Raw genomic sequence first — 14,493 nt, forward strand, 5'->3', positions numbered from 1 at the left:
CATTTTAGAATTATATAATACAGCAAATACATATAACAAAGCACAGATTCAAAGACAGTCATTCAGCAAATATTTACTGGGCTAGGCCCTTGTTGATACAGTGGTAAACAAAGCCAAATCCCCCAAATGTCATTGTTCCCCAAGTTCCAACTCTTGCCTGTCTTCTCTTCCATCTGTAGCATCAGTCCTCAAAATGAGTTATGACAATCACCTGCATCAGAGTCACCTGGCTGGGACTCATCCAAACCCACCAAGCCATATGTGCTGGTGAGGCCCTGACGTCTTATGCATCTCTCAGGTGATCCTCATGCACAGTGAAGCGTGAGTGCCACCAGCTTAGATAAATTCCCTTGATGACTGCCCAGGAGTTTCATCTGCTCTAAATGTCTTGTGTTTATTTGTTCTGCCCCCACCCATCGCACCCATGTTGTAGGGTAGTTATTGGGCTCCAAGTTTAGATTTCCTTAGCTTTTCAGTAGGTAAACATGAACATTGTCAATAACCAGTTTATCCACAAAGGTGTTTCTTTCAGTCCTTGTATAATTTTTGGAGATGGGCTTTTTGCTCGCACAGATTATCAGGTTAGAGTAGTGTTCAAAAAGACAAATTATAGGAGAGGAGGTCTCAGTAGGAGGGAGCTAGGGTTAGATACCTCCTAAGGCCCAGAATGAGGTGGCTCCTGGAAAACCCTGAAGCAGTCATTTGATTCTCTAGACGCTGGTTCCTCTTTATGTATAAATTTTATCATGCTATTATGGTTGTCAAGAGTGATCCTTTTGCCTGCATTTCTGTGGCAGAAATCAGTAATTTGACCATTTGTGGTAGCAGATGGCAAACTTTTCTTGGCTATTGAATGGAAGCACTGAGATTTGAAATGTCTCCTAATTCAGAAGCAGAGTAATGAGTAAAAGAATAAAACCAGAGGAACCACATCATTTTGGATAAATTGGAACAAGTGAAAAAAAAGGTCCCCAAACTCCTCAGGTATCCACTAAAATGAAAGAACAATAATGTATAAAATACTTTTAGCTGGCTCAGGAACCTGTGTGCTGGGAAATTGTCTCAGTGGTTACCATGAAAACCTCTGTGCTGCCTCTGTGACTTGGGCTGAACATTATGAGCACAAACAAAAAGCATTTGAAGTAGGGTCCCCTTAAGGTTTTTCTAGCCCTGTGCACTCTTATTTTGGAGGCCCTGCCTACATCATAGCAAACATATTAAAAAGACCCACACGTCTCTTTAGATAGATTTCTGCTGAGGAAGAAATTAGAAGCACTTTTAAATTTTTCATTTTTAAATTATTGGTCTATAAGAAACCAAATTCATTCCAGTTGGCTGTAATTTTTTGGCATTTATGCATATTTGGAACTCTTACAGAGTTAGAAGCAACCTACAAATTGTTTATAAGTGTAATAAAAGTTGCATGAATATTATATTGGACAAGTAATGAAATTGATAATGTGATATTCTGTGGCCATGTAATGACCATTTATTAGAGTTTTTATTTTGCAGTTTTATTTTTTGGTCCCATAACATTTTTTCCGGTCTCACTATTTTCCAAAGCCCTTGTAAAGTTCATGCCTAATGATAAAGCAGTCCTGATGGGAGGGCAACACATTTAATCTAGGAATAAGGACCCCTGTCCATTTAAGAACCGTAAAACCAGTCATCTGCTTAAAATTCTAGAAGCCGGGAGAATACCAAAGCAGAGTCTATTGTAATATTTTTCTTACTCAGGCCTCTCTAAAGCCTTGCTCTTCAAAGGGTGGGTTGTGGGCCACCAACATGAGTGTCACCTGGAAGATTGTTAGTGTTACAGAATCTCTGGCCCCACCCCAGGTTTGCTAAATCATAATCTGGATTGTAATTAGATCACCAGGTGCCAAACCAAGTTTGAAAAGCGTTGCTGTAATCTTGAGCAGTGGTACTGCACTCTGCTGCACATGAAAATCACCTGGGGAGTTTTGGTAGCCTGATGCTCAGGCTGCACCTCAAACCAATCATTAGAGTCTCTGGAGGGTGAGATCCAGACTTTTAAATTTTGAAAGCTCCCAGGTTGATAGTAAGGCTAAGGAAGCTCCATGTTTTTTTACCAGCCAGTGCAGTTCATGGGAAAGAATCCATGAATATCGTTTGTGTGTTTGGGACCCAGCATATAAATAACGATTTATAATAATTTGATAAGCCTTGCCATGGATTTCTCACTTAAAATACTCAGTTTGTTGGTCCTTTTCCAGGACATTAGTCCCGACAAGAGTCTGAATTCCAGAAATATCCTGTTTCATTAACAGTAGAGGTTTTTGTTTCCGAATGATGCAAGCTAGAGTTATAGACCAGAAGGTGGGTTGGTTGTTTGGTTGATTTTTTTAATGTAAAACTCAAATATAGTGGAACTGTGTGTATTTCTCTATTGAAAGTCAAAGCAGAAAGTCTGTCCCTACAACCACATGCTAAGGATGCAAAATTTTCTTCTTAGAACCCCAACCATCCTCTGCTAGATGCTGAGCAAAGAATTGCTTCCTTGCCTAATAGTATACCATTTTCTGATAATTAAGCTTTAGCAAAATCTTTCATATGATAAAATTTTAGTAAACTACTTTGGGAACTTTAACGATTTCTTCAGTTATTATCATAGACTTTGTCAGTATCCATGGAACATCGATACTTTATACTGTTAGTTGCAGTGATTTACCTGTTTAATATGAAATTCACTGATCATATTTGCCATCTGTGGTGTGAAGAAACCACAGGACTTCCCAATCTCACAGGTTTTATTTTTCCATAACTTATAGAGGAAGATTCATTGAAAGACTGTAAATAGCATATATAAAATGTACATAAGCATGCAACACAGTGCCTGCTCATGGGAAAATAGGCACCCAAGAAATGTTGCCTTTCTTCTCTTTCCCTCTCTTTATCTTGAGCTTCCACATTCAACCATCCATTCCCTTAGCCTCTTTAATGCTCTCTACCCCACAAGAAGGCTATTCTGGGTGAGTTTCCCAACAAACAACAACAATAATGAACATTTATGTACCTCAAAGACTATAAAATGCTTTTCACACATTATCTCATTTAAGGCTTACAACTCCATGAAGTAAATATACTTCTAATCTATATTTTACCAGTGTGTTAATCAAGATGTGAAGTCAGTGGGGTTTTCTGTTTTGTTTTGTAACTGGTATCATACAACTATGTCTTTCAATTACAATTCTATAATGGGACCAAGGACCTCATCCTATCACCAGCACTACAGTGTTTGTGTATTTCAGAAAAGGCCAAAGGGATTTTAAATATCACCCATTTATCTTTTGGTGGTTAGTTTAAAGTCATTTGGGGGTGGCCTGTCATCTTTCAATATGATGTTATACCTAACAGTAAATGAACCAATTGAAAATATATTCAATTTTGAATATCTACTTTTGTAATTGTAAAAATGAACAGATTTTGAACAAATTAAGGAACAAGAATTAGCCAGGAATGCTCAACAAATCCTTATTTTTTTCAGTCAACTGAACTGTTTCCTAGATTCTTATCTATACACAGCTCCATTTTTTAGTCTCCAGCAAGATACATATGGCTTTCTATGTCCCCTCTGTAAAGCTTCCCCCAATTTCTCCAGCCCTGGAGATGCCCCTTTCTCTGAATTGCTGTAACACTCACTGTTGGTTTCACACAGTTTAGCACTGAATTATAGATGATTTCACAGTCTGTAATTGTTTCTTTTGTGGCAGCCTTGTCTCCCTGAGAGAGGGAATCTGCCTTTGATAATCGTAGCATGCCCCTCTAACACCTTACATGAGGGAGAACAGATAGAAGCCATCTAATACGCACTCAATAAATTCTACCATTTTATCCCACCATTTCCATCTTTGGGCTCCATTTCTTGTCCTATATTTTTAAAAGCTTGGCTGTTTCCTTGTTAATCAAGTCTGGAATATTGTGTTTGTATTAAATCATTTTGCTTTGTTTGGAAATCAATAAAAACATTGCAAACACCAAGAGATATTAAAATATTTCTGATTCCTATGAATTCTTAGAATTTTCTGTGTATAATTTTACAAAGCTTCCAACTTCAGTGATAGATTTTTTTTTTTTTTTGGTATGTTGTCTGTTTTCTTTTTTATTTCAGATACTAATTATCTAATGTTGTTCTACATGTTTACTGAAGGAAATTTTCTTTTATCTTAGTAGCTTTTTATTTTTATACAATAAATGAGTTTCACTAATGTTTTCAACTTAAAATGCATTTTTTTTTTAATCACTAGCGTTATTATCACAACAGTTCTGTACCTCTCAGATGCACTTCGTAAGAACTTCTTAAATGAAAACTTTGATTATAAGGTAAGGCTCCATTTAGATGACTATTCCTGTTTGGGCTAAAAGTTTTCACTTTGTACTTTAGGAAAGTACCTACTATATTTTCTTTCTCTTATTAATAGGAAAATGAATTTATTCCAGTTACCTCAAGTTAATCTTGGGCCATATTAATTTGAAATATGAGTAACCATAGACCAGTTTTCATATACTTGTGAACAAGTTATGACTGTAATAATACTTATACCTGGTAGAAATCATAGCGCTTATGAGAAAGTACTTTGATAATAACAATATAAATTTGAATTCTTGCTCTTTTTTGTATGATCCCAATGCATGACCAAGGGGACTTAAAACAATGTTTTAAAGACAATTTTTAATAGAATTATATGAAGAAAATATTTACAAAGTAACCCTTCAGTTCTCTTATTTCTCTATTTTCCCACTTTTTGAATGACTTAGTAAAAAAAAAAAAAGATTAGTAAAACTCTCTAAACATCTGCAATATAATGTGATTTATGCCAAGGTGCCTAAGAATTCTTGATGTACTGTTTTTCAAATGGCAAATGATAAATGGCAAACAAGGATGGGCAATGCCTACATTGGCTTCTCATTAAGAAGGAATTTGAGTTTGTAATAGCTTTTTGAAATTAATAGAATTGGATTCCATTAAAAGAATATTAGTGTCAATGAGATCAATTAACTCATTGATATTAAGTTTGATTAGACTGATGTTTTGATTAGATTTTATTACTAGAATAGAATTAAAGACAGTACTTTTTTGTCATATTTCTCCTGGTTTGATATTTGTCTTTAGTTTTATATGGTGTCAGTAGAGAAATAGTTTTTTTCCCATTATGTCCTATATGCTTTTGGTTCAGTTGATTTTGGGTACTTTCTGATATTTTTGGTATAAAAATACTTAGATTCAAAAGATTTGTCTGAGCAGGGAATTTTTATATACTTTCTGAATTTAAAGCAATTAGCATATCCAAAGAAGTATATACTTTTTTTTTAAGTTCTGCATTAAAAGGAGTTTCAAAAATGAATTCACACAAGAATAAACTAATCCGTCTTATACCTCAGCCCCCTTGGAGATACACAGACATGTTATAAGAATAACAAAACATCTGCCACTTGGCATGTACTAGAGAGCTCATGAAACCTGGGATGTGGCTTTGAAACAAGACATAGATAGTATTTATTGAGTTTACTTCTTTATTATAGAGAATTTCAAACATACATTGAAGTAGAGGAAATAGTATAATGAACCCCATATACCCATATCCAGCTTCAACTCTTATCAACGCATGCCCAATCTCATTTCAGCTACACCCCCCTACATTACCACGTTTGAGGCAGATCTAAGAAATCATGTCACTTCACCTGTAAATTCTTTTGCAGCATCACAGTATTTAAGTATCTTGTTTTTGCTTTAGATCTGGGATTCCTACTTTTACCTCGCAGTCATTTTTATAAATCAGTTGTGTCTGCAGTTGGAGATGTTCACACCTTCCAAAAAGAAAAAGGTGTTAGAAAAGTAAGTACCAACATAGAATCAGGTGGGAATTAGAGGCAAATCAAATGTGTCTTTTAAGGTATATTTAATTCAAATGGTTCATAAATCAGAATGTCCCTAACTAATTTTATGGGAGTCACATGGTAGAGAGGCAGTGAGCAAGAAGTCAAGAAACAATCTTTTCTGGAGATTTCAATATTTTGAAAATATTTACACTTTTTTTTTGTCCTGGGTCTTTCAGAATTCAAAATTATTATGGAAGCAAAAAGGTATACAAACAAATGTGTTTTACTAAAGGATTTATATGAGGACTTGAATTAGAGGCATCAAAACATGTACATTAAACATCTGTAAAAACATATTGCCTTTTATTTCAGATTAGTAGATTGTATCCTAATGAGACACAAATACTTGTTCGTTCTGGAGGCTTTGTGTCAGATTTCATTTTTGTTATATTTCAGGTATGGTGACATGCGGGTAACAATGGGCTGTGAAATTTTCAGCATGTGGCAAAACCTAGGTAAGTGATGAAAAGAGAAACTACCTCCATTATACAGCACAAAGTACAAATCATTGTACTTTGAAGCACACAAATGAAGAAGAGCAATTTACCAAAGAGTGTTCGAGACCAAATATCTTAATCAATGAAGGTATCAAAGTAATTGGCACTTTGGCATTGAATATGGTTACAGCTAATTCTTTAGTGTCTGTCTGAGAAATCACCTTACCTTTAAAGGTATCTTTCATTATTAATGAATAATAAATTTTATAATCTAGCATTGCTCTAGTAACATACAACTTATTTCTAGGGATGGGCCAAACTTTCAGAACTTGAGACTATAACTACTCAAAATTTTTAGAACTCTGAATTGAGGCAGTAAATCCTAATAAATTTAGATTAAACTTCATGAAACGTAGACTTCAGCGTCACTACTCTTAAAAACTTGAAACCATTGACCTATATCATAAAGAATATAATGGAAAGGATTTTAAAAGCATCTCCAGTTGCTAAGGGACTGTTTGATCCAATTTTGTTAATCTTCCATAGCAGATAGTGCATATTATTCTTGCAAATTGATGGCATAGATATGGTTGCACAGAAAAGAATAGTATTTGACAAATAAATTGTTTTAAAACCTCATTGGCATAGAGTTTCTACAGATGCATAACATTTAATTTGGCATGTTAACTATGCAAGTTTTTGTATTCATTTTCTACAATGTATTTTCATTCCTCTTTATGGTTTATCAAAATGAGTGACCTACTTGAATTCAATATGTAATAATCTGAAAGCATCTTTTCTCTTGGGCTCATCCAAGCACAACCTGGAGATGACAGGATGTGTTTTCTATGCATGAAAATGGAACCAGTATGTTTTCCTTCAATTTATGTTTCAGGGTGATTTCTGACAAGGACTGTCAGAATCTTGGTGTATATAACTTAGCTCAATCTTCAATACTTGCTGGTGATTTCATAAAAAATACAAGTTGGCATCTTGAAAACAACCTCCAACTATCAAAGGCCAACCAGAACAAGTACACAGTCTGTCGTTATATTCTGGTCAAAATTAGCCTCTAATGTTTGCCTCTCTTAGAGAATGCCCCTCTGAGTTCATGTTTTTCTTATTCTTTGTGCCCTTCTTCTTCCAAAAGGAGATCAAGACTCTTGTAGAGTCCATCTTGCATTTAGCATTAATTTAGCAAGATGTTTCCCAAAGAATGCCACATGAAAATGCTGTTTGACAGCAATTGTGGTTTTTAGACTCTTTTCAGGTTGCCTGGAATGTTAGAAAATATGGCAGGTTTCCTCTTCTAGATACATCTCAGCATTGCCATGTATGGTTATTTCCACATAAATCCTTATCCAAGCCAGGATCACTATGAATTTAGGCCCATGACCTATGGCCTGCTAAATAAAGCTGGCGTCTTCAGTATCCCTAAGGATGTCACTGTATACCTCATAAACTTTTCTTCTCCAAGTTGTCCTTAGTCTAAAAGACAAATACCTCTGTCTGTCTGGTTTTCCTTTTGAATTGCTTCTTTTGGTTTTATTCAGAAACCTGGAGAATGTAGACAATCTCTGGAGCATATTGGTCCCCTTAAAGCATTATTTTGTCACTATTTGTTAGAGCAGTGCTACTCCAGATGGGAAAGCAGCATCCAGGTCCACCTGGGAGCTTGCAGAAATGCAAGTTGTCTGGCTCCAACCCAGAACTGCAGAAACCCAAACTCAGCAATCCGAGTTTTAACAGGTTCTCTAGGTAATTCTTAAGCACTGCTCTAGACAATGCTATCCCCTTTCCCTGTTTCCCCAGTTCTGAAAACTAGTTCTAGCACAGTTCTAGGGCTCTGTTAGAAAATGCTCATTTCACCAGTTTACCGATTTCCAGCATGACATAGTTCGAGTGTAAGGGTGTGTATAGATGTTCACTTTATTCCTTGGTTTCTGCATTATTTCTATAGAGTTGTGTCTTGACTTTCCTGAGATTTCCCGAACATCAGGAGCATTTTAAGGGTCATTGCTAATGTACAAAAGCTAGAATTGGAAAATGTTCAGAAATGTTAAAGCAAAGCCTTTCCTCCAACATACATTGTTACAAAATGACAAGAAAAATTAAGTATTCGGGGTACTATTTGACTCTTTTTATAGCCCTTAAAATCAGCTTGTTATCTATGAATATTAAAATGCATTTGTTATAATTTGATTTACTCATAAATATGTCATGTTGAATATTTTGGATACTAAAGGAGAATTTATTCAGGTAATTATAAGTCTGCATTTTCTGATGGAACCAGTCAATGAATTAAGTTTCATGGAGTTTTTGAAGCATTGGCCATGTGCAGGGCGTTTTAGGGAATACAAGGAAAACATGGTTAATACCTGTTAAGAACATTTTAAGAAGTTGAAAGATCTTATATTTTTAACATTCTGTCCAATTTATGTGGAACAGGAAAAAGCTTAAGAAAGACAAAATGTATCGTGTTTTAGTAAAACAAAGCAAGTTTTAATGATTTCATGAATCAAGAGCCTCCATAGTTTTTAAGAGACACAAAAAGCACTAAATTTAAAAAATAATAATAAATTCAGGGGAGGACATGCCCAGAGTTACGAAATATATTTTTTGTCACTTGTCACTTCCAGTTTGTCAAATTTGGACATATAAATTTTACTGGACATTATTCTTGATTCAGATTTTGCTCATTGGTGTTTACCTCCAAAGTGTGGAAATTCTTCCATATGCTACAAACAAGTTGTTTTAACCATTCTGCTGAGGACGGGGGAGAACAGCAAATGGGAATTACTGACTAGTCTGCATTTAAACATAAAGCTATGGAATTTTCAAATCTGATCACTAAATCCCCTAGATCTGTCTCTGAGCAACTTTTCAACCCTGTTAGGCATAGGACTGCTTAGGTTTCAAAGGTTGTTTTTAACCAGAAGACATCAAACTAATAGACATTCAGTTACATGTGCTTGAAATATTTTTATGATTCTAAAATTCCATAGCAATTTATCTGTAGAATTAAATGTGCTTTTGTAATGATTACATACAGGAAGTTTAAACTTCTTTCTGATTAAGTAAGTAAACATTTGGATACTTTGTATATATTAAGGCCACAGAACCCCTCCTCTCCATCTTGAAGCTTTTGAGCAAGCAGGATAGCAAGTAGGATCCTACAAGTAAACAAGGCAGAGCTTTCTTTCTTCCCTTGTGAGATAGCAGTGGTTCCTGGAGGCAGAGAGGCTCCGAACTCTTCACTTGGCCTTTGAAATATGCCACTTATCTCCGGTATATATGGGAGCATTGGACACAACATAATTCCTGTCACATAATTAAAATAATTTGTTCTTCAAGAGTAAAGACCAGGTAGTATTAAGTGAACCCCTTATCTTAAATGTGTTATTCCTCAATATTTTCATCATTTAAGTTGAAGGACTAAAAATACCCTGTCACTATAGGAAGGAGGACATGTATTTACCCCTTAAATTTTATCCATTTGTACCTATGCTTGCAAGCATAGCCAGAAAATGAAAGTCAGTCTTTACTACTGTGACCCACCTTTGGCATTCATCTCACTGTGAGGTTGTTTCTTCCTTCTGTTTTTAGGTGAACTAACATTCTTACTAAATGTAGAGTGGATTCTTTCTTCCACATTTGCAAACACAGCGTCTTATAACTAGAAAAATCAATACTTCCCTGGCAGGCTGTTTTGTGTGCATAAATATAAAAACTCTTAACAGCCCAAGTAGCAGGTGTCCTAAATACTTCAAAACAAGACCATGTGGATGACAATTAGAGATGGGAGAAGTGTACTAACTTTGTAGTTTAAAAAGAAATCATTTAAATGAAGTTTATTTTACCATACATAGCTCAAGATTTTGCTTTCTTGCTTGGTTGGGAATTAAATTTTCTATGGTTGGAGAAGTTTGCATGGAATCCATGTTCCCAAAATGTGTTTTCAGCAAATAAGGCTATCCACATGAACTCCTGTACAATGACAGAAATGTAGGCGTAGCTTCTCTGTGTCCCTCCTACTCTCAGTAGAATATCAGCCTACAAAATGTAACGTATAAACCTTGTTAGGATTCTGATGGGAATAAACCAATTATAAATTGTGTGTTTTAGGACAATCAGGGAAATTTTAATGTGGTCTGGATTTTAGATTAATTCAAGGATTGCTGTTTACCTTTTTTTACATATTTATAATATGTCCTATCTGTTAAAGATGCTTACTGAAGTGTTTAGAAGTCTAATGATATGTCATCTCAGATTTGATTTAAAAGACTCCAAAAAACAAGAAAAGTTGGGGTGATAGATGAAATGGGATTGGCAAAAATGTTGATAATTTTGAATCTGGGTACCTGGAGATTTGTTTTACTATTCTCTTTAATTTTGTGTACATTTGAAATTTTTCATATTGAAAAAATTTTAAAAGAAGAAACTAGGGTTGTAAATAGGTTGTAATGCCTATTACTGGAAGATTTTTTTTTTTTTTAGAAGTGGGTCAGAAATACATGGTGATAAATAAAATAAGTACTTTACAGAGACCAAAGGCTATGTGCTCAGCCAAGACTAAAACCTGACTCAGGCAGTGCTGTAGCAGCCCTGAATCTCATTTCACCAGCTCACGTATGCGAGAACTGTCTAGGCTGGCCAAAAATTTACACTGTGTCAAAGCAGCAGAGAGGTCCTCCTGATTATCAGCCAATGGGCAAGATGTCTTTTGTGCTGGCATACTTGGTCCTTTCAGTCTGATGGCTCTCCTGGGGCACAGCCTTCTGTGGCCAGACTTTGAGCCTCTGCAGCCATCTCGGGCAGGGGCAGGGGCAGGGTCATGGAACACGGTAAGAGCTGCTGTTCTTGGGAACTGCCAGCCTTTACCCCTGCAGGAATCTCCCTCCCCCTTTTGCTTCTTTCCCCCTCAACTGTCAGGACATGTTGAAAAAGCTTTACAGGGTGTCTCAGCTTTTACAAATGACAGTAAGAGTGAATGCATTCAGGTTGCTTCTGCTTTCTGCCCTGACAAAAATAACTGAGGAAAGGACTTGCAAATCCCAGCTGCCAGTTACCTACCTGAAATGTATATGTGGTGGTGGTGGGGGGGGGGGCGGGGAGGGAATGGGAGAAAATGCAGGGAGAAAAAAATGTGAATTGATCCTTCCATGTATTGTAACCACAGTGAGTTTTTTGGTCTTGAAAGCATTCATTCTTTCAGAAGAAAATATACAGGCTTAGATTAATAAGAATGTTTATTTTGATGAACAGGAAAGAGGTGTGCTTGTGCTAATGAGGAAAACTAAGCAGCCCCTTGGGAAAGATAAAGTATTACTGAGGTCAAAAGTAAAAGTAGGAAAGAGAAAGGAATTACAGGCCACTTTTCTTCCTCACATGTAATAGATACGGATAAGTAATTCAGAGATGGTGAGAAATAATTAAGTCACCTTTGATGAAACCTCAAAGACAGAAGAAAGGACTGTCTGACTTCTGTGATGTCAGGTAAAGGGACTTTCAGATTGGGGTTGTGTCCAGGGCTGTGTTTTTGTCTAGATGTTCTATGCGCTTTAACTCACACTCACTGAAATGACACCCAAGATAAAATCAGCATGGCTCCCAGTTTCAATATAGGGACAACTCCCTGGTGGTGCAAGGTCTCCACTGTGCATCCAACCCTGTGAATGAGGTACCCACAGATGCCCCAGGGCACTCTGCCTGTACAGTTAAACCAGGGAGTGGGCATGTTGCCAGTAGAGATCATGAGGACTGTGGTCCCATAGGGCAATCAGGACACAGGGTCAAGGCAAGAAAAGGTAGTAGTACTTCATTTGGGGCTGATGTCTGAGACAGCCTGGGAGCAGGATCACGCTGCAGTTGAGAGGTTGGTACGTAGCCCCTCTAGATAGCTTCAAGATAGAAGGCAGTGCGGCCCAGTGGAGTCTATCAAGGGCACCTTTTCCAGATGGAAGGAAATCTAGAGGGAATTCAGACACCTCCCATCTCCTCCTTAATTGTCATGTTGGTCTCCATGAGGTGGGCCTAGAGGGTCTTTGATGGAGGTAGTTGATGCTTACATTCTCACTGGTAAACTAGAGCTTTGCTGCTTGCATTTGACAAACTCCAAAGTCCAAAACACCAAAATTAAAGAAATGCATTGTCTCAGCTAGGAAGCCTGAAGGTGGATCTGGTTTCAGGCATGACTGTTTTCAAGAGCCCAAACACCTCTGGGACTCTGTCTCTCTCACCATTTTCCAGCTCTGCCTCTCTGCATGTACTGGCTTCAATCTCAGATGGGTTCTCTCCCTTCAGTGGGAAAATGGCTTCTGCAGCATCTGGGCTATTTCCTCTTTCCGAAGCCCTTTCAGAAAAGTTCTTTGGGGCCACTGATAGCCCCCGCTGGGTGATGTACCCATCATGAACCAGTCCTGGGAGCCAAGGATGAAAGCATTTTTTCAAGAAAGCCCAGGTTCTATGCTTACTCCACGTGGAACGATGGACAAATAGCTCTCCCAAAGGACAGGGTGCTAGCCCAACAACATACGTTCACTGCACTCTCCCATCAAAAAAAATTTCCCTCTACCTTCCCACCCCTTCAAGTTTCTACCTTATCTGCTTTCTTGCCTTTACCCTGAGATGACTTAAAAAGGAAAGACGGGCAAAGATTGGTTCCACTTCCTCTTTTTCTTTTTACTCTTCAGCTCTTCTTACTTTTACTTTTTGTTTATTTGTTTTGTTTTGTTTTGTTACTTTATCTGTTTTTACTCTTTAACCCCTGATGACCAGGTTTCCCTTCCTGTTACTCTTCTGCCAAATCTAACAGCCTGTGTTTGGTCCAGTCCATAGAAGAGTGATTAAGAACTCCCAGAGCGAGGCTGCTTGGGTTCAGATACTGGCTGAGTGAACCTCGAGCAAGTTGCTTAACTTCCCAGTGTTCTCGTATCCTTCTCTGTAAGTGGAGAGAATGATAATTCCTCCTTCCTGAGGTTGTGATGAGGATCAAATGTGAAGAACCTAGAGCAGTGCCTGCCTGGGAGTCCAGTATTATTATTAACAGTCACCACTGCATTCGACACCATGGTTTCACTCTACTTCTGAAAGCCTTCCCTTCTTTCATCCCTCGGTCGCCTTTCCCATCACTACTATTTCCCATTTTTCCTTTCTCCCTGCCTCGCAGCTCCTTAGTTGCCTCTCCCTCTTGTCTTAATACTTACATGCCCAGGTTTCCCTGCTTCTCATCCTCCCCTCCCATGTCACTACATTTTCCCCACAGTGATTTCACTTACTTGGATGACATCAAGTCTTGCTTATCACTGATGGGTCTAAAATCCTCCATCTCTGCCCTGAGCCCCAGACTAGACTCTGTGTTGCCTGCTGGAATATGTCATGTTAGAAGTTCCTCAAACAAGCCCCAGACTGAAGCCATCAACCCTCTTCTCATCTGAAGCTGGCTTCTCCTGTGAACTTGTCCATTTAATAGCAGAATTTGCTCTGCGTCCCAAACATCAGCCTCATATTCTCTGCCCTCTCACCCACACTCTACATTCAGACCAGCAATATCTTTCAAATCTGGCCTCTTCTTTCCCTTCCCATGGCAGCTGCTCTTATCTTATCTTTATCATATTCACTTGGATAGCCTAACTGGCCCTCGAGCATCCGTCTCTCTAGCTGAGGCTCATCTTCCATGCTACCTCCAGTTATGTTCCTGCAAAACAAAGCTGTAATAGCCACCATCACCTGCAGCCAAAACCACCCCTGGCCTCTCTGGGTCAGGAACATAGAGAAGGCTTTCTAATCACTCTTCTCTCACGGCGGTTATGTATACAGCATTCCAATGGGGTCCCTTGCAATTTCTGAAATATTCAGTTACAAATAGTATCTTTCCTTCAGTGTCATAGAGATAGGGAGGGTTTCATGGTGAAAGAAATGCTCATACGCTTTGGATGTATTAAAAGATGAGTACCATGGAGTAGAATTAATCGGGAAATGTTTCCGCGATACTGAACTTTTCCACCTAAAGGAAAGTATGCCTGTGTATGTATATGTGTATATATGTGTGTGTGTTCAAGTACGGTTTTAAAATGTTTAAGCCATTTCACTGGTTGTCCAGGAGTCCTTGTGCCCCATTTACTAAAGTCCTAAACTAGTGTCAGTGCTACTTTCT

The 14,493-nt window shown here is 37.7% G+C and overlaps 1 protein-coding gene across 4 annotated transcripts in view; it reads left to right on the forward strand.

Annotated features, from left to right (window-relative positions):
- The window catches only part of DOCK4 (dedicator of cytokinesis 4), a 460,132-nt gene that overhangs the window by 379,929 nt on the left and 65,710 nt on the right, over nt 1–14,493 (forward strand). For all 4 annotated transcript variants that reach the window (XM_037836357.1, XM_037836356.1, XM_037836355.1 and 1 more), the window contains exons 28-30: nt 4,269–4,344; nt 5,757–5,857; nt 6,298–6,356. In XM_037836357.1, the coding sequence (XP_037692285.1) occupies nt 4,269–4,344; nt 5,757–5,857; nt 6,298–6,356 (236 nt within the window). The remainder of the gene's footprint in view (nt 1–4,268; nt 4,345–5,756; nt 5,858–6,297; nt 6,357–14,493) is intronic.

Source organism: Choloepus didactylus, chromosome 5 (genome assembly GCF_015220235.1).
Source record: "Choloepus didactylus isolate mChoDid1 chromosome 5, mChoDid1.pri, whole genome shotgun sequence".
NCBI lineage: Eukaryota > Metazoa > Chordata > Mammalia > Pilosa > Megalonychidae > Choloepus > Choloepus didactylus.